Source organism: Oncorhynchus keta, chromosome 2 (assembly GCF_023373465.1).
Source record: "Oncorhynchus keta strain PuntledgeMale-10-30-2019 chromosome 2, Oket_V2, whole genome shotgun sequence".
In the NCBI taxonomy this organism is placed as follows: domain Eukaryota; kingdom Metazoa; phylum Chordata; class Actinopteri; order Salmoniformes; family Salmonidae; genus Oncorhynchus; species Oncorhynchus keta.
The window spans coordinates 68,818,312-68,841,911 of record NC_068422.1 but is presented as its reverse complement, the minus strand read 5'-3'; the positions used below and the strand labels follow the sequence as shown (position 1 = coordinate 68,841,911).

At 43.0% G+C, this 23,600-nt stretch overlaps 1 protein-coding gene across 4 annotated transcripts in view; it reads right to left on the bottom strand.

Annotated features, from left to right (window-relative positions):
• LOC118359265 (nuclear factor of activated T-cells 5-like) overlaps nucleotides 1-23,600 on the bottom strand; it is a 66,254-nt gene that overhangs the window by 23,448 nt on the left and 19,206 nt on the right. For 2 of the 4 annotated variants that reach the window (XM_035737710.2, XM_052481569.1), the window contains one exon: nucleotides 11-139. In XM_035737710.2, the coding sequence (XP_035593603.1) occupies nucleotides 11-139 (129 nt within the window). Of the gene's footprint in view, nucleotides 1-10; nucleotides 140-5,723; nucleotides 5,774-23,600 lie in introns of those variants that run through there. The other 2 variants (XM_052481539.1, XM_052481558.1) reach the window with 2 other exon arrangements.

Below are 23,600 nucleotides of genomic sequence, written 5' to 3'. Positions count from 1 at the left end.
AGGGGCTTACCTGAGTCAAGGGGAGCTGAGGGAGAAGGAACCGCCTCTCCACCGCTCTTCTGGCTCATGGCTGCTGCTGGGTTTTGCTGAGTGGAGGATGGCAGCTGCAGCTCTTTGGGGAGAAGGTCATACACTGATTCTGTGTAGAGAGAGAAGAGAAATGAGAGAGGGGAGGTTGAGGAGGTGAGACGAGTCCCTTCTTGAAAGGCTGTTCGTAATCTCACGGCATGAGAGAGCTTGCAAAGAAGTCATCAGATTTACTGTACATGAAGCTCTTTCAGAATTCTAAAAGACAAGTTTAAATACAGCAAAGTTACAGCTCCTCCTTTTCAAAATGTAAGGAAGATGGCCAATTTTCAAAATTGTAAAATGCCTTTCACTTATAGGCTATACTCATAGGCTCTCCTTATAGACATTAAGAAAACATTTCAAAAGGGAAAAACAATAACCTTCGTAAACATGGTACAGCATGCCTTTGGCGGTTGACACTGACCCTGTACTAGGCCCAGAGCATTGTCCTGCCTGGCCATCACTCTGGAAAATGACCTAGCAGTTTATAAATGTACTATCACAACAAGAGCATAGTGATAAATACAGCCCCAGTCCAGATTCCTGCCATGTCGCCACAGCCTGGCCTATCAGCTGCTGCCTGGTGCCCCCACCACCTACCAACCCCCATCCCCACGTGTCTGTGCCAGGGGCCTTGGACGTCTCGCTCGGCCCCCTCCCTGGAAAATGGCAGGGAGCTATTTAGAGGAACAAGAGCACAATGCCCCGCGAGCCATGTTTAGTATGCTGATGAGCACCACACTGAAAACCAAAGGGGCTGAGGAGGACTGGAGAAAGGCGGGTGTGGAGGGAGGTGACTTCAAGCGCTACACTACATGTGATGACAACCAGCACATTCACACCTTCCAACTCCCTCCATTCAATAGGACTATATGGTTCTGCAGATGGAGCCTCTTCACACTTACTAGACTAACATACCGTTGGCTACACATATTACTCAAATGTAAACTTGCTTACTTTCTATGTCTCAACTGTTACCTTCGGAGGAAGCGCATGACACGACAGCCCCCCTTGAAGCAGGGCTGTGCGAACAGAATTGTCTCATTGAGCCAACACTCCTACAGTATAAATGGCAATACCAGAGCAGTTTTTACCTGAAAATACAGTAACAGCCTGCTACATTCTGAAATTGTCGCAGTAGGTGCCGGCTACACTGAGCCATGTAAAACTATGGAAGCCCATCCCCACCACCTAAAACATGTCAAATGTTGATCATACAAATGTTTTATTTGTAACATTGTGTGGTGATTTCAGAGACCACAGGTCCCAGAGTGGTGGTGGGGTGGGGCGGCAATGGTTTTCCTGGGAACTAGAGCTTTTCCTGATCTGGTAGTAGGCTAACCTAACCAACTCCGGACACTATTTGAAGCATATGACATAATAATAAATCACTGTAAAAAATCTAGTCATATATAAAAACTAAAAAACATTACAACCCTTCACACAGATTAAGAGACAACTGCGATTGGATAAAAACAAACAAGGCTGAGCTCACTGTATGCAGGGTTGCTCATACATACATACATACATACATACATACATACATACAGTCATTACTATTGTGTTGATGGATTCATTCCAACTTTGGATTAAAAAGGACTACGTAGCCTTGCTACCCGAAGTGTGACTATAAACCACATTTGACCACATTCACATTTTCTTAGAACACAAATAAATGGGCCCATTTTAGGCTATAAATTGGGAATGTGCATCTTTCCCTTTCACAACGATTTAATGTGTACTTAGATACATGGGCTCCGATACAATACATGAACGATACGTTTTAATTAGAAATGATTTGGTGCGATTCAGTTTGAGTAGAGAACAAATTGATGGTTTGAGATGCAGTAACATTTGTTGCATAAACACATTCATTTTCCATTCTAAATTAAAAACCTGTTGCTGATGGAGCTCATGAGTTGGGCCTCGCTGAGCCAGGATCTGCCAGTCTGTCTCTAAGTGATGTCTATGGTGTGTACTGTGTAGGCACCTGATCTGAGCCATAAGGGAGACTAGGCATCTACCACCAGATTAGGGGGGCAATGTAGCTTTATGTTTCTTGTCTCCCCACTTTGAAATCCCCATCACCTACTAATTAATTTGTCATTTTTGCAGATTAAGTTTGAGCAAGTAATGTATCAATATTTATCATTAACAAATTAGCTATGACATATCCAATGAATATATAGCACAACTGTTCAGCGAGCTCCTATTCTCTTCCTGTGTTAGTAATGCCGAGCACCTCCCAAAAGTGATTCCTTGTTATGAAATGATCAACTTTACCCTTTATATCTAATTACCATATACACTGAGTGTACAAAACATTAGGAACACCTTCCTAATATTGAGTTGTACCACCCCTTTTGCCCTCAGAACAGTCTCAATTTGTCAGGGCATGGACTCTACAGTGGCGAAAGCGTTCCACAGGGATTCTGGGCCATGTTGACTCCAATGCGTCCCAAAGTTGTGTCAAGTTGGCTGGATGTCCTTCGGTTGGTAGAACATTGATACACACAGGAATCTGTTGAGTGTGAAAACCCAGCAGCGCTTCAGTTCTTGACACACAGTTCTTGACCCACTCAAACCGGTATGCCTGGCTGGCATCTGCTACCATACCCTGTTTAAGTCTTTCTTTAACCTGTCTCCTCCCCTTCTGTACACTGATTGAAGTGGATTTAACAGGTGACATCAATAAGGGATCATAGCTTTCACCTGGTCAGTCTATGTCATGGAAAGAGCAGGTGTTCCTAATGTTTTGTACACTCAGCATGCAATGATCAATTAAAGCAAAACTACTGCTGATGGTGAACCTGAACAATTGAAACATCTATTGTAAGCACATTGATAACAATCGAGCAAATTACATGTGTTGTCACTCAACTAATAAAGCCTAATATCGTGCAAGGCCTTTTAGCATTTGAATGCGGAAGGTGCCGCACAGATGTACATGATCCTGCAGGGACAGGGAGCCTGACTCGCGTTGGTCAGAACGCAAAGCTGGGCACAGTGTGCAGTTTGACTAGGCTACTGATAATCCCTGGGCTTGTTTGGCATGCAAAATGACTTGTAGATCAATGACTGTCAACACAGTTATATGGCTAGTTCGACAGTGAATTAGAGGACACATCAGTTGTCATAAAAACACATTTGAACCGGCGATTCGCAACGTTAGAATCGATTTTCTGACGGATGCATGCTACTTTTGGATCGTTTTGAGGTTTGCGGACCGACGATAAACATCTGAAAATCGAGTGAATCGTTACATCCCTCCTAGAAATACATAGCGTAGGCTATAAAAACATGTTACGTTTCCCCGGGCCAGGCGCAGATGGGATCTGATCGCATAGGCTTCTCTAGGCGACCTGCAGCTGTAGTTGTTATCAGTAGACCCCAGTTGCTCAGACTGCAGATCAGACTAATTGTGTACTTTGACAAATCATGAAGCATTATTTTTTTTTGTGGCCGTTATGGGCTTCCATATAAAACAGCTTTGATAGGCTAAATGTACGTGATGAAAACATGCCGTTATAGCAACTCTGTGCTTTTGTCTTGAAGCTAAAATGTAACGAGTGTAGCCTATAGACGAGAAATAAACCCTTGAATTTTCTGCACATACATGTTTGTGAATCGTTGTATTATTCAAGAGTGTAATATGGTTTGGTTGCATTATTCAACAATGTAATATGTTTTAGAAGAAAAGTATGTCAATGTTGAATAGTTTGTGACTACTGGCTAGTGGCTACTGTGATATTTATGTTAAATTTGAGCTGCGGACAAAGAATGTGGTGTTGCCAGCCACAACGAAAGGTAAAGCAAGGATGTAATGTGAATTGAAAAGTTACATTTTATTTCACCACCCCGCTCCTCAGACCTTCATATCTCGTAGTGGGACTATAGGGCCATCGTCAGCCTAAACAAACAAGTCCTACTGAGCATCAAATTCCCTATCCCAATTATCATTTGAATCGATTGCTTTTTGTGTCCTAGTAAAGCCCCTGCTGATCCTTTTTATATTTTACAAGACAAAAAGCTCAATAAGCTACTTTTCACTTTATGATTGAGATTGCAACACCAGATCTGAATGAATCCATGCAATCATATCAAAGTAGAATCAAATGAATGGCCTGTGGAAGGTTCTCTGAGAAGGAAACCATATTTTACTTCCAAACCTGAGATGGTAACACCTCAGGGATAAAACTATGGAAAAAACAAGACTACGCAGGTCACAGCAAAAGCCCTGGCATGTCAATAAGTAGCGTTTCAGAACTGATTACAGTAGAGAGAGCAGGATTGACAGAGGGCCTTTCTCCCTCGGACTCCCCCCTCAGGGCGAACGGGACAGAGGGAGGGGAGCTAGAAAGCCTTAGGTCAACAACATGACAACACGTTTACTACCAGAGCCTATTCATCTTCCAAATATTATGGTATGAACTAACAGCGGCCATTACAGTCGCCTGACTCTCTGCCAACTGCCAGCTTTAATTACTTGCAGCTGAGTCCCGGGGTTTGGTGTGTGTGTCAGATACTTAACCCTCCCATTGTTACCGCTGGCTGTCTACTACAGACGAACCTGGGAAGCAAGCAGTGAAAACCAGCCTACAGGCCTCGGGAGTCCCACAGCACTGCTCATTCTGGATGAAAACACAGTTTCCCACACAGAGGGGCCTGAAAATGACAATCTCTGCCGCCTCCTCGCTCAAGCGTCACGTTGGAGCAGCACAAGCAGATCTGGTGTGGTTTAATGCTTCTACGTTAGGTAACCTCTTCAGAAAAGAAAGGCATGAAGAAACACACACTTTCTCCCCAATTCTCGGAGTCTGCCGCTCCGTTTACCAGTCCCTCTACCAGTCGGGAACATGTGCACTCTGCACGGGGCCCTTCCAGTAAACAGAATGCAGACCGCACAGACAGAAAATATGTACTCTGCTCTCGAATCAGTGGCTGGCCTGTTTTAGTGTTTCCACAGTCCCAGGACTTTATAAAGAGTGAAAATTCCTATTCTGCTGCATAGTTTCCTCCCTCGCAAACAGAGCACAGTGCTTTCTTTTCACATCGCTAAACACGATTTTCCTTTTGCATGGGGAAAAGAAAAACAAGGGTCAATATCATTTACTGGCTAAATAAACACATTGACTTGACACCATGTGTTGCCTCCATTCTAACACGCTCTATATTCTTACACCCTGTTTTGCTGTTCTGTGAACTTGATCAAGTCAGACTGAAAATGAGGATAACTTCATTTCCTTTCCTATTCTGACAGAGTTCAGAAAGTGAACCAGTTCAGTTCCAAAACTGGATTTAAGATGCCAATTATTTTATTTGATCTGCTTCGAAACTAAAATGAATGAAGGGAAGATGCTACCATCCCATTTCTCAAAGAAAGAATGCTGTTACTATACATGCATTGATGATAGGGTTTAAATTATAATTAAGATATGGGTACACTTTATTTAGACTAACTCTGCCAAGCCTATAATCGGCCACATGCAGCCTACTGTTCAAAGATTCACCTTCTTTAGAGGCAAATCCAGGCAAAGTTGATCTCAAAACGTCCACACAGTTAAACATCGTTCCCATAGCATGTGCCACGCTTGTGTTCAGTTTTGACTGCACAACTCTATGTCGAAGAAAAAGTGTAAAGAGAGACCACTCACCATGGGAAAGGCAGGACTTACACTCCCATTCATTTCCCTCACATTCCTGCTGCTTGCTCTCACTAGCCCTAGCACCTGGGGCGTGGCACTGTGTTTTTGGCTGAATGACTGTTAACACCCCTTCTGTCCCCCTCCCACCACTTGTCTTGTTACGGTGTTCACCGACCTTTTTCTTGAATCAGCTTGTTCAACAGGTTGGTTGCATTGTCATTGGAAGCTTGTCAAATAGAAATGTAGGCCATTGAGAAAAACACAAACAGCCAAAGTAGGATAAAGGTGCAGGGTGGCGAGGCTACATTATGGTGGGACAACACTAAATGAAGAGACACTAGGAAGGATAAAGAATAGACTTACCTTAACAGCAACACATCTGATGGGCAACCCAGGCAGGGAGAAACACATTCAGAGGGCTGGCACCTGCAGTGAGCTATTTACAACAGTCCTGATATGTTTACAACCAAGCCTACATGAGGGCTGCCACTGACACCATAGCAACAGGGAACATGGGGGCACTTTCCATAAGAGAGTTGTCTCTTCTCATGAGAAAATGAGGAGAAAAACAGACACATACAAAGCGCCCAAATAAAGAAGTTAGCCTACCATTTACAGGCGGATAATTCTACAACTGCCAGAGTTACTGGAAATACTGCAGGATCATCTCAGTAAGCAACGGTAACCCATGTGTTTAAAAAATCTGTTAAATCTTTAAACACTACCCACGGCCTCCCTTGACATCTAAAGCTGTCTGGGCAGCCATCAATTTTCTATTCAAATCAGGTGCTACTCTGGTATGAGCCCAGAGGGAGAAGTCAACATCTTCACAAAATACACTCCTAAAGGCAAACCAATACAAACCATTGAAGCACAAGTCACATACGGCCCACCTACTTTGTAAAACATTGATACTGAGAAATACGATCTTGAGTGAATGTTGAATGATGACGTTAAAAGTGTCGTCTCAGATTTGTTCAACCGGAAGGAAGATGTTGCCATCCGACGTGTGGCTGGAACATGGTGAAATTGTTGCGACAAAGAGGTGCTAAAAGTATTCACCACATAAATGTCAACCAAAATCAGTAAAGCGAAACAAAACTTTTGATAGGTAGACCTAGCCTAACCTGTCCACTGTGATCCTCGCACCCAACAGTAACCTATATATCAGCAAGAGTCCACTCAAGCCACAACAAAAAAAGGTTTTCCCAAAGACAACTATGACAATCACAACCGTTGCAATGTCCTTCAGTCTCACTTTGGCCAACCTAACAGAGGCATGATTCAAATGCGCCTGACAACTAAGGGATGGAGTGATAAAATGCTTCCACGGTATCACCCAACAGCAAATCTGTCCCCTCTCACTCTCTCCAGGAAAACTGGAGGGGTGGTGGAGAACAAAATGAGGGGTCACCAGCTCTGGTGTCAGGGATTAATGTAAATGTTCACGTCCTCCATGTGTTGACTTCTAGGGGGCAAGCCCAATCAGAGCACAGTTGGCTTACGCATTACCAGTGTCACCATACCGTCATCAACCCTCATCTCTTGCTGCTGTGCCCAATGCCCAAATACAGGTGTAAGGACCACATGGACTAGTGACATCATTATAGACGTGGTCACCAGCACACCTCCAACAAGGACATTGCAAAAATAAAATAAAACAGGTTCCCAATGCACTGACCCACCACACAGCTGAACTGAGGTCTCTATCTGTGCATAACCAAAGGAACATTCATATCTCCATCTAGAGTACCTGAACACTAGAAACCAAATGCAAATGAAACCATCCTCAGCCCCAGACCAGTCACAATTTCTAACTACCTGAGAAAAAAACATAATGGCTTCATTAATCCAATTGAGCAGGTCTGGTCTTCTCAGCTACTTCCTAATGCATGGCAAGTGCCATGTCCTGTCACCTAAGCCATCCACTGATGAATGTTTTATGACAATGCTCTCCATGGAATTGAATCCCAGAGCAGATCTACTCTTCACACAGAGACAGAGATGAATCAACCACCTGAAAGAAAAAACAACCACAATGTGTGACTAACAACACAGGGGCTCATACCCTCAGCCTCCAGTCAACTTCCTCCGAGGTTGGCCGGATGTTTCGTAGGAATAGCTAAGGTGAATTTGATCAAAAATAACAAAATTAGGATTCTCAATGTTCTCTGTTATTCAAATCAATGTTCCACTTGGAACAACGTTGTTGGGGAAAATAGCTCAAATAAATGACTTAATGAGTGGCAATATTTGAGTTGTAGCCCAGTTGCAGTACAATGTTTAGGAGGAGTCACAAGGAGTGTAGAAGTTAGTTTAGAGCAGATTAACTTTTACAACCGGCTTCTTTCCACACAACCAGTCCAAGAGCCATTGATCAAATTGTTTGGGGTGCGCGTGCGTGCGTGCGTGTGTGTGTGTGTGTGTGTGTGTATATCTGTGTGTATATCTGTGTGTATCTGTGTGGTTGATCATTAATTAGTACAGCGCCATAACGTCTGACTCAAACAATATCTTAACACAGATGAAAGAAGACCATTTTAGACCAATGCAGTGAGCAGTGCATGGACAGAGGGGTTAACAGAGTGGATGTTTATAGTTTCCCTTCCATGTGCTTCCTAGTTTGTCATTGATTCCATTCAGTATGACAGGGGAAGAAACTAACTAGCCGAGGTTTGTTAACCATTGAGTGAAACGCATCACAAGGTAGGTTGAGAGGTTTGGTTTTATAGACTGTGCATTATCTTTATCAGGTCCCATATCACATCTCAGAATGTGATCTGTGTCGTCTATGCATCTTTGGTCTTCTCACTCTTTATTCCTTCTCCATCTGTGTTTGTTGTAAAAGTGAAAGGCAGCCAGGTCCTGGATTAAGGGCAGCCGTTGGTGTCACACAAGGCTCAGAGATCATGACCTGCAGCCTGTTTCTGTCCAGCTAATCTCATTTTGACTAGAGACCACCTCTTGGAATCAGATTAGGCCTACCTCCGAGTGGCTTGCAACGCAACAACACCCACCATCATCAGGACAAACTAGCCAGTCACAGTGAGCCGACTGTGGAATTCAATTGTGAATCATAATTTTAAGCCAAAAGTTCTGATCTGTTGCATCAGCCTCAATGTACTGGTTGTATGAATATGGAATCTACTGTCCCACAACTGTCCCAGAGTCTGTTTCGAATGTCTTTTTCACACAGAACAACGAGCTGACCAACAGAGTAGGTCAACTTTCTACTATGGAGGATAGTAGATTGACATAGGCTAGTGATTTTGCTGTTCATTACTCGTCTTGTTGGCAGAGGAACAGTAAACATGGACAGTTATTCTAACATCTTCAAACTGAATTCGGTAAGGACGCATGCCGTTGCATCTTTGAGTTGCATGTTCTGTTTAGAGAACGACCAATATGGATTTTTAGGGCTAATGCCCATACCAATTTTAGAGGCCTATGGCCGATATTTTAGGCCGATATTCAATATCAATATATTTACAAGAGACAGCCATGTATGCATTAATTTATAAATTTAAAAAGATCTAACACATATGCCTTAATTAAAATTTTTAAAAACTACATCATTTTATTTGAATGGTAAATCTCTTAATAAACTGGGTAAATTAAGATGGCATAGGCCTACACTGCCTCATTGCCTGCATCCGTAATGAGTCAGCGGTCAAACGACCTCCACTCATCACTGTCAAACGCTCCCTGAAACACTTCGGCGAGCAGGCCTTTCTAATCAACCTGGCCGGGGTATCCTGGAAGGATATTGATCTCATCTCGTCAGTAGAGGATGCTAGAGGATGCTTAAATAAGCATGCCCCATTCAAGAAATTTAGAACCAGGAACAGATATAGCCCTTGGTTTTCTTCAGACCTGACTGCCCTTAACCAACACAAAAACATCCTATGGCGTTCTGCATTAGCATCGAACAGCCCCCATGATATGCAACTTTTCAGGGAAGCTAGAAACCAATATACACAGGCAGTTAGAAAAGCCAAGGCTAGCTTTTTCAAGCAGAAATTTGCTTCTTGCAACACAAACTCAAAAAAGGTCTGGGTCACTGTAAAGTCCATGGAGAATAAGAACACCTCCTCCCAGCTGCCCACTGCACTGAAGATAGGAAACACTGTCACCACCGATAAATCCACTATAATTGAGAATTTCAATAAGCATTTTTCTACGGCTGGCCATGCTGTCCACCTGGCTACCCCTACCCCGGTCGACAGCACTGTACACCCCACAGCAACTCGCCCAAGCCTTCCCCATTTCTCCTTCTCCCAAATCCAGTCAGCTGATCTTCTGAAAGAGCTGCAAAATCTGGACCCCTACAAATCAGCCGTGCTAGACAGTCTGGTCCCTTTCTTTCTAAAATGATTTGCCAAATGTTTTGCCACCCCTATTACTAGCCTGTTCAACCTCTCGTGTCGTCTGAGATTCACAAAGATTGGAAAGAAACTGCGGTCACCCCCCTCTTCAAAGGGGGGGACACTAGACCCAAACTGCTACAGACCTATATCTATCCTACCCTGCCTTTCTAAGGTCTTCGCAAGCCAAATCAACAAACATATTACCAACCATTTTGAATCCCACCATAACTTCTCCGCTATGCAATCTGGTTTCCGAGCTGGTCATGGGTGCACCTCAGCCACACTCAAGGTCCTAAACGATATCTTAACCGCCATCGATAAGAAACAATACTGTGCAGCCGTATTCATTGACCTGGCCAAGGCTTTCGACTCTGTCAATCACCACATCCTCATCGACAGACTCGACAGCCGTGGTTTCTCAAATGATTGCCTCGCCTGGTTCACCAACTACTTCTCTGATAGAGTTCAGTGTGTCATATCGGAGGGTCTGTTGTCCGGGCCTCTGGCAGTCAAATACCTAGGTGTCTGGTTAGACTGTAAACTCTCCTTCCAGACTAACATCAAACATCTCCAATCCAAAGTTAAATCTAGAATTGGCTTCCTATTTTGCAACAAAGCATCCTTCACTCATGCTGCCAAACATACCCTTGTAAAACTGACCATCCTACCAATCCTCAACTTCGGCGATGTCATTTACAAAATAGCCTCCAATACCCTACTCAATAAATTGGATGCAGTCTATCACAGTGCCATCCGTTTTGTCACCAACGCCCCATATACTACCCACCACTGCGACCTGTGCACTCTCATTGGCTGGCCCTTGCTTCATACTCGTCGCCAAACCCACTGGCTCCAGGTCATCTACAAGACCCTGCTAGGTAAAGTCCCCCCTTATCTCAGCTCGCTGGTCACCATAGCAGCACCCACCTGTAGCACGCGCTCCAGCAGGTATATCTCTCTGGTCACCCCCAAAACCAATTCTTCCTTTGGCCGCCTCTCCTTCCAGTTCTCTGCTGCCAATGACTGGAACGAACTACAAAAATCTCTGAAACTGGAAACACTTATCTCCCTCACTAGCTTTAAGCACCAACTGTCAGAACAGCTCACAGATTACTGCACCTGTACATAGCCCATCTATAATTTAGCCCAAACTACTACCTCTTCCTCTACTGTATTTATTTATTTTGTTCCTTTGCACCCCATTATTTATATCTCTACTTTGCACATTCTTCCACTGCAGATCTACCATTCCAGTGTTTTACTTGCTATATTCACTTTGCCACCATGGCCTTTTTTCCCCCTTTACCTCCCTTATCTCACCTTATTTGCTCACATTGTCTATAGACTTATTTTTCTACTGTATTATTGACTATGTTTGTTTTACTCCATGTGTAACTCTGTGTCGTTGTATGTGTCGAACTGCTTTGCTTTATCTTGGCCAGGTCGCAATTGTAAATGAGAACTTGTTCTCAACTTGCCTACCTGGTTAAATAAAGGTGAAATAAATAAATAAAATACTCACAATACATGTGAATGAATATTCAAAAAGAATGTGTGCATGCATTGAGTTATTGACCTTGTTTTGGTTGATCAGTGGAGTCTGTTTCCCTTCTATTTGGGACTTATATTGGCCTACTAATCAACAATATTTGCACAGCAGCATCACTCCAGCATGTCACACCTGTATGGAAGGACATCATATAGGCACTGCTGTTAGTTTGAGAATATAAGAGACAATCTATTCAATGCAAATGGGTCCAACATAACGTCATGATTTGTGATCATGGATTCTTATGAAACAAGTATTTTTAGTCATTTTCTGTGATCTAGAATTTATTTGTATTTTTTTTGTTGCCGTCAGGAAGCAACTCTAAACAACTCAGCTGCTATGACAAAATTTGAAATAACTCAATGGGCTGTCAAGGAATGGGCGGATTGTAACTTGATCCTACTGCTATGATTGGATAGAGTAAGGCTGTAACTTCACTTTCTCCTCACATCTCTCTCCATCGCTCATATCACTTGTTGACGTTTTCTGCTACTATGAGCACTAGCTAATGGTGATTACATTTGCTACAAAGCCATATAAGTACATAATATATCTAACAGGGAGTGCGAGGGAAGGAAAAAATGATTAAACGATGATGCACATTCTGTCTGAAAGGCTGAAATCTGCCCATAGTTTGAGAAGTGAGAACCTACATACACGCACTGATCTACAGATTTCTTGGTCAATAAACATCCAGTAAGATTCTTAGCTAGCTAAACCTATTGCCAACCTCTATTTAGCCATTTTAAAACACTTCCTTCTTTCCCTATTACGACAGTCCTCTAACCCGTCTATCAAATTGTCAATTTACGGGAACGATTGTGGATGGTCAGATCGGCACACCAGTAAATAGCTAACCTTACACTGCAAGTCAGTTGGCTCGTTCCCGAACTTGGTGCATGTTCAATATGATAACCAGATAGCTAGCTATGTTGGCTATTAACTGCTAATTTTATCTGATATTAGTAGCTAATAATAGCTAGCGAACCAACACCACAGATAAAAGGGTTAGTTATCGTCATCTTTGCTAACAGATCACATAGCTATCTGCTTAGCTAGCTTGTTTATTGCATGCATGTCCGGACACGTCGACAAAAGCGTAATTATTAGCGAATTGCTAACTAAACTAATATTTGCAACAGGAATTTGATTTGTCACTGTCAATTAATCTATTTCTCAATACTGCAATTTCTCTTTGAGAATATGCTAGCTTGTTGTTGATGATGATGATTTCCCCAGCTAGACATTCCTCTAAATTGTGCAGTGCTCGTGGCTCAGGCGGTGAGTGGTGGCTGGCAAAGACGATAGAGAAGGACCTATAGCCGATAGAATAGAAAGGGCCAATATATCGGCTCGGCCGATTATCGTCATTCTCTAGTTTTGTTAAGATTAATTACCATAATGTAAACGTGATTTCTGTCATTCTGCGCACCATGGGTGGATGCCATAATCAGGTGACTCTGAGCACCATGGGTGGATGCCATAATCAGGTTACTCTGAGCACCGTGGGTTGATGCGATAATCAGGTGACTCTGAGCACCATGGATGGATGCCATAATCAGGTGACTCTGAGCACCATGGGTGGATGCCATAATCAGGTGACTGAGCACCATGGGTGGATGCCATAATCAGGTGACTCTGAGCACCATGGGTGGATGCCATAATCAGGTGACTCTGAGCACCATGGGTGGATGCCATAATCAGGTGACTCTGAGCACCATGGGTGGATGCCATAATCAGGTTACTCTGAGCACCGTGGGTTGATGCGATAATCAGGTGACTCTGAGCACCATGGGTGGATGCCATAATCAGGTTACTCTGAGCACCGTGGGTGGACGCCATAATGAGGTTACGCAACTAATGCATATGGACCAGGTACATTTCTCAAATGTCCAGTAAATTAACACGCTGCCGTTCAAATGTCCTGCTTCACTTTTTGCTAATGGTAATCCTGGTCTGTCTGTGCTGTGTTTACCAGTGGCTTCAGAGAGGAAGAACAGACAATATGAAAGAAAAACTTCAGAAATCTGTGGAATTCAAGCTATTTACACAAGCCAACCCTCTGCACACACCCACAAAGACACACGGGATGGTTCACTGAACCAGGCCTTGCATACCATCAGGTGTGGTCTGTCAGTCACAATAGGGTCCATCTGCTAAAATCTATCTTGTTACTGCCTGTCTCAATCATAGGACACAAATCACAGGACTGCCATTCCCCCACTCCCCCATTATCACAAGGACGCTGCTTCACAATGAGCTTAGTGTGCCCATATAGGCATCTCTCCAGCCAGCGGGAATACCATGCTTAGGCAACAAGGAGGCCTGTGGTCACTCAGCACGCACAAGTACACTCACTGCATGACATCACCAAGCCAGGGCTACACTCAGAGCTTTTAGCTTCTCAGCCTGCCAAACAGGAAAATCAGAAAAACAACCAGCCATATAACACTGAAATTAGAGTTCATTTGCCTCAGAGACTATCTGCACTTTAGAGATTAATTGCACTGACTAGTGACGAAAATAAATAAATAATCCATACAGTTACATATCAGGATATCATTTTGGACAATATAGTTTCGTTTTGACAATATCACAATATTATTTTTGTGCTAGTTGCACCAAAGTTCCAGTATTTTTCCCTCACGGCTTGTTCTCCATCTTCTTTTTAAATAGGGACCCAATTTGTTTTCAGCACTTTTATTTCCATGACTGATCAAAACTAGTTTTCTCATGGCTCGCTTGTCCCTCTGCAGAAGACACATGGTGAGCAATACATTTGTAACATGGAACATCAATAAAAAGTAAATACACACACACACACACACACACACACACACACACACACACACACACACACACACACACACACACACACACACACACACACACACACACACACACACACACACACACACACACACACACACACACACACACACACACAAAAGTTTTGGGTCACTTAGAAATGTCCTTGTTTTTGAAAGAAAAACTTTTTCTTGTCCATTAAAATAATATCAAATTGATCAGAATTACAGTGTAGACATTGTTAATGTTGTAAATGATTATTGTAGCTGGAAACGGCTGATTTTTTTATGGAATATCTACAAAGGCCCATTATCAGCAACCATCACTCCTGTGTTCCAATGGCACGTTGTGTTAGATAATCTAAGTTCATCATTTCAAAAGGCTAATTGATCATTAGAAAACCCTTTTGCAATTCTGTTAGCACAGCTGAAAACTGTTGTTCTGATTAAAGAAGCAATAAAACTGATTTTTTTTTTTTTAGAATAGTTGAGTATCTGGAGCATCAGCATTGGTGGGATCGATTACAGGCTCAAAATGGCCAGAAACAAAGAACTTTCTTCTGAAACTCATCAGTCTATTCTTGTTCTGAGAAATGAAGGCTACTTCATGGGAGAAATTGGCAGTTTCACTAAATAGTACCCGCAAACCACCAGTCCCAACGTCAACAGTGAAGAGGTGACTCCGGGATGCTGGCCTTCTATACCTGCTGTAAACTCTATGTGACAAATACAAATTGATTTGATTTTGATTTGGTTAAAAGACAAAAAAGGTCAATGCTATTTACTAGGGCCGGGATGATACCATTATCGCGATACTCGTTAGTATCGTGGCAAGGAAACGAAACAAAGTGGATTTAACTTCTTTAGGAAAACAGCCCTAATGTTGGAAACAAATATCCATTATGTTGTCATCCAGAGTCACAATTATTTATTTTCGAAGCTATAGCACACAATATTTTACACACAGCAGGTTTTTAAAGGACCAAAGAGTCTGCTTCATGGTTTCATTTTTGTAATTGAAAAACTATCGCAATACTGGTATAGTAGCGACCCTACTATTTACCCAGGATCATATGAAGGAGAAAAATGCATCTCTTCCCAAGTGAATGATTGATGAACGATGGTTAGTGGTTGAGGCTCTATCAGTACCAGCCATGTTGACATAGGAGAACTATGAAAGACTCCAAACTATTTACCCAGCAGCCCATGAAATTCACCGTCAAACGTCAGCTCTGTAGAGCATTGAGAAACAGAGACCCCTCTCCTACCATCCATCTATAAATCCCAGGAGAGTTATTAGTGATATGCTTATAAATAGCCTGCGGCGTCACAAGCCTCCAAATTTGGAACCTTTGTGGATTTGCTCTTGATTTTGCTACGAGTGCATGTTGACTCTGCTGATAAGACTGTTGGAATAAGGTGATAAAATATTTGCCATTAACAATTTATGTTAGGAAGGGTTGTTTTGGCCGTGAGGCTCCCCCTTCATGGGGGTTGGGGAGGGAGGTAATAGATGCATTTAGAAAAAAGTACAAAATAAATTGCCAAACCAGAAAATAACATTATTACTTATTACTGAGCAGAGCACTATGAAGGATGCAGCAACAGCAGTCAGAACAACCAAAATAGAACCAACTGTGTATTTATCCATTTGTATAATTTAACCCATGATGAGATAGGCTTGCTGTACACATTGACCACAATCCTGATTGAACTCTTCAGTTGGACCATGATGGTGCCGCATGGAGGACTGTGTGTGGTTGGAGCGGTCTTTGCCTTGGCTGCAGTGCTAAATTGTCCTTCAATCTCACCTCTCCCAGCCATACTAAGACCACACCTACAGTATATTAATCACCTAAGAGGATTTGGCACAAAATCTAATTAAGGCTTTAGAATGTCTGCTGATTAATTAGAAATAACCATGGGAGAATGAGGCTATTATTACCAGAGCAATGGTACAAGCCAACACCACCACAAATAAATAATTGATGGCAACTCAGGTCGCAATGTTTGTAGGCGAGGGTGTTATCCTGAGAAGAACAACATTTAACTAAAATCAAATCAAAGTTTATTTGTCACGTGCACCGAATACAACAGGTGTACCTTACAGTGAAATGCTTACTTACAAGCCCTTAACCAACAACAGCTGGACACAATGCATAGTCCAGGTCTTATGGCTTGGAGGTAAAAGCTATTGAGCTGTTGTTTGGACCATGATAGTTTGCTGGTGATGTGGACACCAAGGAACTTGAAGCTCCACTACAGCCCTGTCGATGAGAATGGGGGCGTGCTCAGTCCTCTTTGTCCTGTAGTCCACTATCAATAGGTTGTTATTTTGGCACCACTCGGCCAGGTCTCTGACCTCCTCCCTATAGGCTGTCTCGTCGGTGTCAGTGATCACTGATACCACTGTTGTGTCATCTGCAAAATTAAATGGTGGTGTTGGAGTCGTGCCTGGCCATGCAGTCGTGGGTGAACAGGGAGTACAGGAGGGGGCTGAGCACGCACCCATGAGGTGCCCCCGTGTGGCAGATGTGTTGTTATCTACCCTTTCCACCTGGGGGCAGCATGTCAGGAAGTCCAGGATCCAGTTGCAGAGGGAGATGTTTAGTCCCAGGATCCTTAGCTTAGTGATGAGCTTTAAGGGCACTATGGTGTTGAACGCTGATCTGTAGTCAATGAATAGCATTCTCACGTAGGTGATCCTTTTGTCCAGGTGGGAAAAGGCAGTGTTGAGTGCAATAGAGATTGCATCATCTGTGGATCTGTTTGAGCGATATGCAAATTAGAGTGGGTCTAGGGTTTCTGGGATAATTGTGTTAATGTGAGCCATGACCAGCCTTTCAAAGCACTTCATGGCTACGGTCGTGAGTGCTACAGGTCTGTAGTCATTTAGGCAAGTTACCTTAAGTGTTCTTGGGCACAGGGACTATGGTGGTCTGCTTGAAACATGTTGGTATTACAGACTCAATCAGGGACATGTTGAAAAAGTCAGTGAAGACACCTGCCAGTTGGTCAGCACATGCCCGGAGCCTCAGTGTTGCTTGCCTCGAAACGAGCATAGACGTGATTTAGCTCATCTGGTAGGCTCGTGACACTGGGCAGCTCACGGCTGTGCTTCCCTTTGTAGTCTGTAATAGTTTGCAGGCCCTGCTACATTCGACGAGCGTCAGAGCCAGTGTAGTATGATTCAATCTTAGTCCTGTATTGGCGCTTTGCCACATTCTACACATTCAATGCACTTATTGATGAAGCCAGTGACTAATGTGTACTCCTCAATGCCATCGGAGAAATCCCAGAACATATTCCAGTCTGTGCTAGCAAAACAGTCCTGTAGCTTAGCACCTTCGTCATCTGACCACTTCTTTATGGGGCAAGGGAGAGCTTTGTATGCGTCTCTGTGTGGTGTAAAGTTGGTCTAGAGTTTTTTCCCCCTCTGGTTGCACATTTAACATGCTGATAGAAATTAGGTAAGACTGATTTCAGTTTTCCTGTATTAAATTCCCTAGCCACTAGGAGTGTTGCCTCTGGGTGAGTGGTTTCCTGTTTGCTTATACAACTGACTGAGCGCGGTCTTAGTGCCAGCATCCGTCTGTGGTCGTATATAAACAGCCACAAAAAAATAGATGAAAACTCTCTTGGCAAAAGTATGGTCTACATTTACATTTACATTTAAGTCATTTAGCAGACGCTCTTATCCAGAGCGACTTACAAATTGGTGCATTCACCTTATGACATCCAGTGGAACAGCCACTTTACAATAGTGCATCTAAATCTTTTAGGGGGGTGAGAAGGATTACTTTATCCTATCCTAGGTATTCCTTAAAGAGGTGGGGTTTCAGGTGTCTCCGGAAGGTGGTGATTGACTCCGCTGTCCTGGCGTCGTGAGGGAGTGTGTTCCACCATTGGGGAGCCAGAGCAGCGAACAGTTTTGACTGGGCTGAGCGGGAACTGTACTTCCTCAGTGGTAGGGAGGCGAGCAGGCCAGAGGTGGATGAACGCAGTGCCCTTGTTTGGGTGTAGGGCCTGATCAGAGCCTGGAGGTACTGAGGTGCCGTTCCCCTCACAGCTCCGTAGGCAAGCACCATGGTCTTGTAGCGGATGCGAGCTTCAACTGGAAGCCAGTGGAGAGAGCGGAGGAGCGGGGTGACGTGAGAGAACTTGGGAAGGTTGAACACCAGACGGGCTGCGGCATTCTGGATGAGTTGTAGGGGTTTAATGGCACAGGCAGGGAGCCCAGCCAACAGCGAGTTGCAGTAATCCAGACGGGAGATGACAAGTGCCTGCATTAGTCTACATCTTATCATGAGATACTATACTTCAGGTGAGCAAAATCTAGAGACTTCCTTAGATTTCGTGAACTAGCTGTTGTTTACAAATATTCACAGAAAGCAGGCCGTAGTCTTACCGGGAGTTTGCTGTTCTATCTAGCCGATGCAGCGTATACCCCACCAGCTGAATGTTATCCATGTCGTCATTCAGCCACGATTTGGTGAAACATAAGATATTACAGTTTTTGATGTCCCGTTGGTAGGATATTCGTGATCGTACCTCGTCTAATTTATTGTCCAATGATTGTAGTTGGGAAGTAATATTGATGGTAAAGGCAGACTTCCCACTCACCGTCAGCGGATCCTTACAAGGCACCCCGTCCTGTGTCCCCTATGCCTGGGTCTCTTTCTCCTGCCAATGACGGGGATATTGGCCTTGTTGGGTGTCTGAAGTACATCCTGTGCGTCCTGCTTATTGAAGAAAAAATCTTTGTCTAATCCGAGGTGAGTGATCGCTGTTCTGATATCCAGAAACTATTTTTTTCCGTAAGACACGGTGGCAGAAAAATCATGTACAAAATAAGTTACATATAATGCAAAAACCCCCACATAATAGCACAATTGATTAGGCACCTGTAAAACGTCTGCCATTTCTTCTGGCGCCATCTCTTCATTTTAAGCTAAATAATTTAGTTCAGCAGAATTGTTCTTTTGCCAAGGCTATATTGGAGGTGATTCAATGAATGCTGTTCCAGATAAGTTTAGAGAAAGGTAGTATTTTTTGCAACAGATTTATTCAACAGAATACAATGCCATCAAGCAGATCCTGACAGAGGCCCTGAGATAAAATGTAATCAGTCCTATCTCTAACCAGAAACAGGTTCCATCTGGTTCAGAGCTTGGCAGTGGGGCACCGCCATACCTGATGATGACATCTGGTTCCCACTCAACAAAACCCTTCTAACATTTCATCATTTATCAGGCTGTGACTAAGAGGCAGTTCAACTGAGGTAAAGTGATAACTAACTACCTGTACTTCAGTGAAAGTGAACCGTATTATGCTTCCAATTACAAGTTATTGAGACTTAAGACTGGTAGCTAAGCTACTTGAATAAAACTACTTCTTTTTTTTAACGACAGGATGTTAGGGGGGAAAAATAAGACACAGTCACTCCAAAGGTGCCATTCTTTCTGCCCACACCTCCCTGGGAACTAACAGGTGACAGGAAAAGGGAATGAATACACAGGACATTGATATTACACAACCGTTATGGTGCACTGGAATGTTTGTCAATTTATACCCCCCTTGAAGTCACAGTGTTGCCAAAGCCCTTGACATACATCGTGTATAATAATCTATCGTTGGGCAAGCTCTCTGACACAGAGCACGTTTGGGTGTGGCAATTGCAGGAGCAGAGAGAGAGGTAGAAGAGGAGAGAGGGAGGGAGAGAAAGCATTAACAAGAATCACAAATCAGGAACAGGACTTTAAATAGCACTAAAGAGCAAAGGGCTATCTGAAAACTACCAGAAAAGGCTTATGGCCTTTGGTTAAGATTGATGAACAATGCTCATTAGCGGTGGATCCAAATGGGGCAGACATGTCATAGAGTCCACATAAGGAGCCATGCTCTTTGAGGCGGGACTAGCAGAGCTGTAAGCCTACACTGAAACCTGACCTTGTCTTCTCATCTGCCAATGGAAAAGCTCCTGGCAGCTATGATTTAGCCCTCTAAATATTTAACATCTTTGGTGAAATAAAAAAAGTGTGCATTTCGCTCTGGGTAGAAACATCAGAGGGATCAGAGCTCGGAGACGCTTTCAGGTTTTCACAGAAAGATGTCACAAATCAGTCTCCTACGAGGGAGAGGCACAGCGAGAGCAGAGGGCGCCACAGCCAAACTCCCAGCCTATCCCGTCTCTCACTGGTACAGCACCTGTGGCCAGAGAGAATTTAATAAACCACAAACCTGAGACATCCAGAACTAAGAAAATTCTCCACCACTCTAAACATAACCTCTCAGACAGTTTTGTGGCAAGTCTACAGGCCAGATATCTCTTCCCTTCTGAAATTTGAAAGATGTGAGGACCTGCTATATCGTGATTTGCCCAAATGACCAGTGATAAAACATGTGTGTACCTGTAAGCTCCTCGTAAAGGCCCCTGCATACTAGGTTCGGTTTGCTCCTAGCAGAACTTGACTAGGCAAAGTGAACATCTGTGCCTCGCATGATCCCTTAAAAAAGCAGCAATATTATTGTTTGTCCCTCTTGAGATGCTGTAGCAACAACATACCCAGTAACAATTACTCAAAATAATTAATCTATGATAAATCAAGAAATCTGTAATTCATTTGGACGTTTTTGCAAATGAGGTCTTAGTTGTGCAATTTCACATCTAACTGGAGTATTTAAGTAAAACAATTTGCATGAAAATGAGTTGTCTCTCATTCAATGACAACAAACACTATTGAAAAACCCTGTCCCTAGCTCCCACTCCTACTAGGAGTAGTACTGTTGACCAATCACTGACGAAGGGGAGCAGACTTCGGCTACCGAACTTCGACTTGCCTCAAGAAAAATGTTTGTGCGCGTAAACAGATTAATAAATCCCTACCAAACACCAAAACTTGACAGAATTTTGTCATAAAATATTCACAAAATGTTTCGATTTGGAAACATGCAACAGGCTTTAGCCGTCACATCATATATTCTGTCGACAGCTGCTACTACCAGTTATGTTACGTGCATCTGTCGACAAGAGATTTATCAAATACTAACATGAGAATTAGTCTAACCACCGGAGTTCAACTGTGGGCACAGGGTATCACTGAATACAGCAGGATCTGTCTGAGACAAAAGCCAAGGGACAGTGTTGAGACTGGGCATTTGTATCGCCCAATTTAAGGCCCTATTTGGTCAGAGACTATGCTGTTAAGTGCATAGGCCTACCTAAAGCCTACATGTATTTCCTTATAGTTACTGGCAGTAGCAGAAATCAAATAGTGCCAATTTCTGATTTTCAAAGATAAGCTACAACTGCGGAACGTGCAGATAATTTGACACAAGATTATGATCACTGTATTTGTCGATTGTACAGAAGGTCTAACCAAAATGTGACTTCTGCTTTAGACCAACCCCACCAAAAGACACACACAGGTTGGTGCAGGGGTTGACACACTGGGCGCCCGTGGAGCAGTTGTTGTGTGAGGTTAACTGCCTTGCTCAAGGGGACAACGGCAGGCAATGGCATTTAGGATTAGAGGTCGACCAATTAATCGGAATGGCCGATTAATTAGGGCCGATTTCAAGTTTTCATAACAATCAGAAATCGGTATTTTTGGACACCGATTTTGCCATAAAAAAACACCTTTATTTAATCTTTATTTAACTAGGCAAGTCAGTTAAGAACACATTCTTATTTTCAATGACGGCCTAGGAACAGTGGGTTAACTGCCTCGTTCAGGGGCAGAACGACAGATTTTCACCTAGTCAACTCGGGGATACAATCTTACAGTTAACTAGTCCACTGCAATTAACGACCTGCCTCTCTCTTTTTGCACTCCACAAGGAGACTGCCTGTTACGCGAATGCAGTAAGCCAAGGTAAGTTGCTAGCAAGCATTAAACTTATCTTATGAAAAACAATCAATCATAATCACTAGTTAACTACACATGGTTGATGATATTACTAGATATTATCTAGCGTGTCCTGCGTTGCATATAATCTGACTGATCTAAGTATCTGACTGAGGGGTGGTAGGCAGAAGCAGGCTCGTAAACATTCATTCAAACAGCACTTTCGGGTGTTTTGCCAGCAGCTCTTCGTTGTGCGTCAAGCATTGCGCTGTTTATGACTTTAAGCCTATCAACTCCCGAGATGAGGCTGGTGTAACCGAAGTGAAATGGCTAGCTAGTTAGCGCGCGCTAATAGCGCTTCAAACGTAACTCTCTCTGAGCCTGTGGTTGTTTCCCTTGCTCTGCAAGGGTAACGCTGCTTCGCGGGTTGCTGTTGTCGATGCGTTCCTGGTTCGAGCCCAGGGAGAAGCGAGGAGAGGGACGGAAGCGATACTGTTACACTGGCAATAGTAAAGTGCCTATAAGAACATCCAATAGTCAAAGGTATATGAAATACAAATGGTATAGAGGGAAATAGTCCTATAATAACTACAACCTAAAACTACTTACCTGAGAATATTGAAGACTCATGTTAAAAGGAACCACCAGCTTTCATATGTTCTCATGTTCTGAGCAAGGAACTTAAAAGTTAGCTTTCTTACATAGCACATATTACACTTTTACTTTCTTCTCCAACATATTGTTTTTGCATTATTTAAACATGTTTCATTATTTATTTGAGGCTAAATTGAATGTATTGATGTATTATATTAAGTTAAAATAAGTGTTCATTCAGTATTGTTGTAATTGTCATTATTACAAATATATATATATATATATCTTTTTTTTAATTGTCCGATTTAAAATCGGTATTGGCTTTTTTGGTCCTCCAATAAATCGGTATCGGTACCATCCAATTGCCTGGCTCACTTTCAGACTATTTTTTTCCCCTTCAGACCCGGGACTCAAACTGGCAACCCTCCGGTAGCTGGCTCGCCTCTCTAACTGCTAGGCTACCAACTGTCCGATGTGTCATTCTTCCTGCACAATTGTGTCATTCTTGAATTGTCCCCAACAGACAACTGATCTGGGAATCCTTTCAGTAGCTCCTAAAACAGGGTTTCTGAAATACTAGCCCTATGTAATCAATTAAAGTCACATGAGACCAGTCTTGATGTTCACTAAATCACAAATGACATTTAACAGTACTGATAAAAGTCGTGTTTTTAAACTCAATGTGGCGAGGCACTTCATTCACAGCAGTGACTGTGATTGTA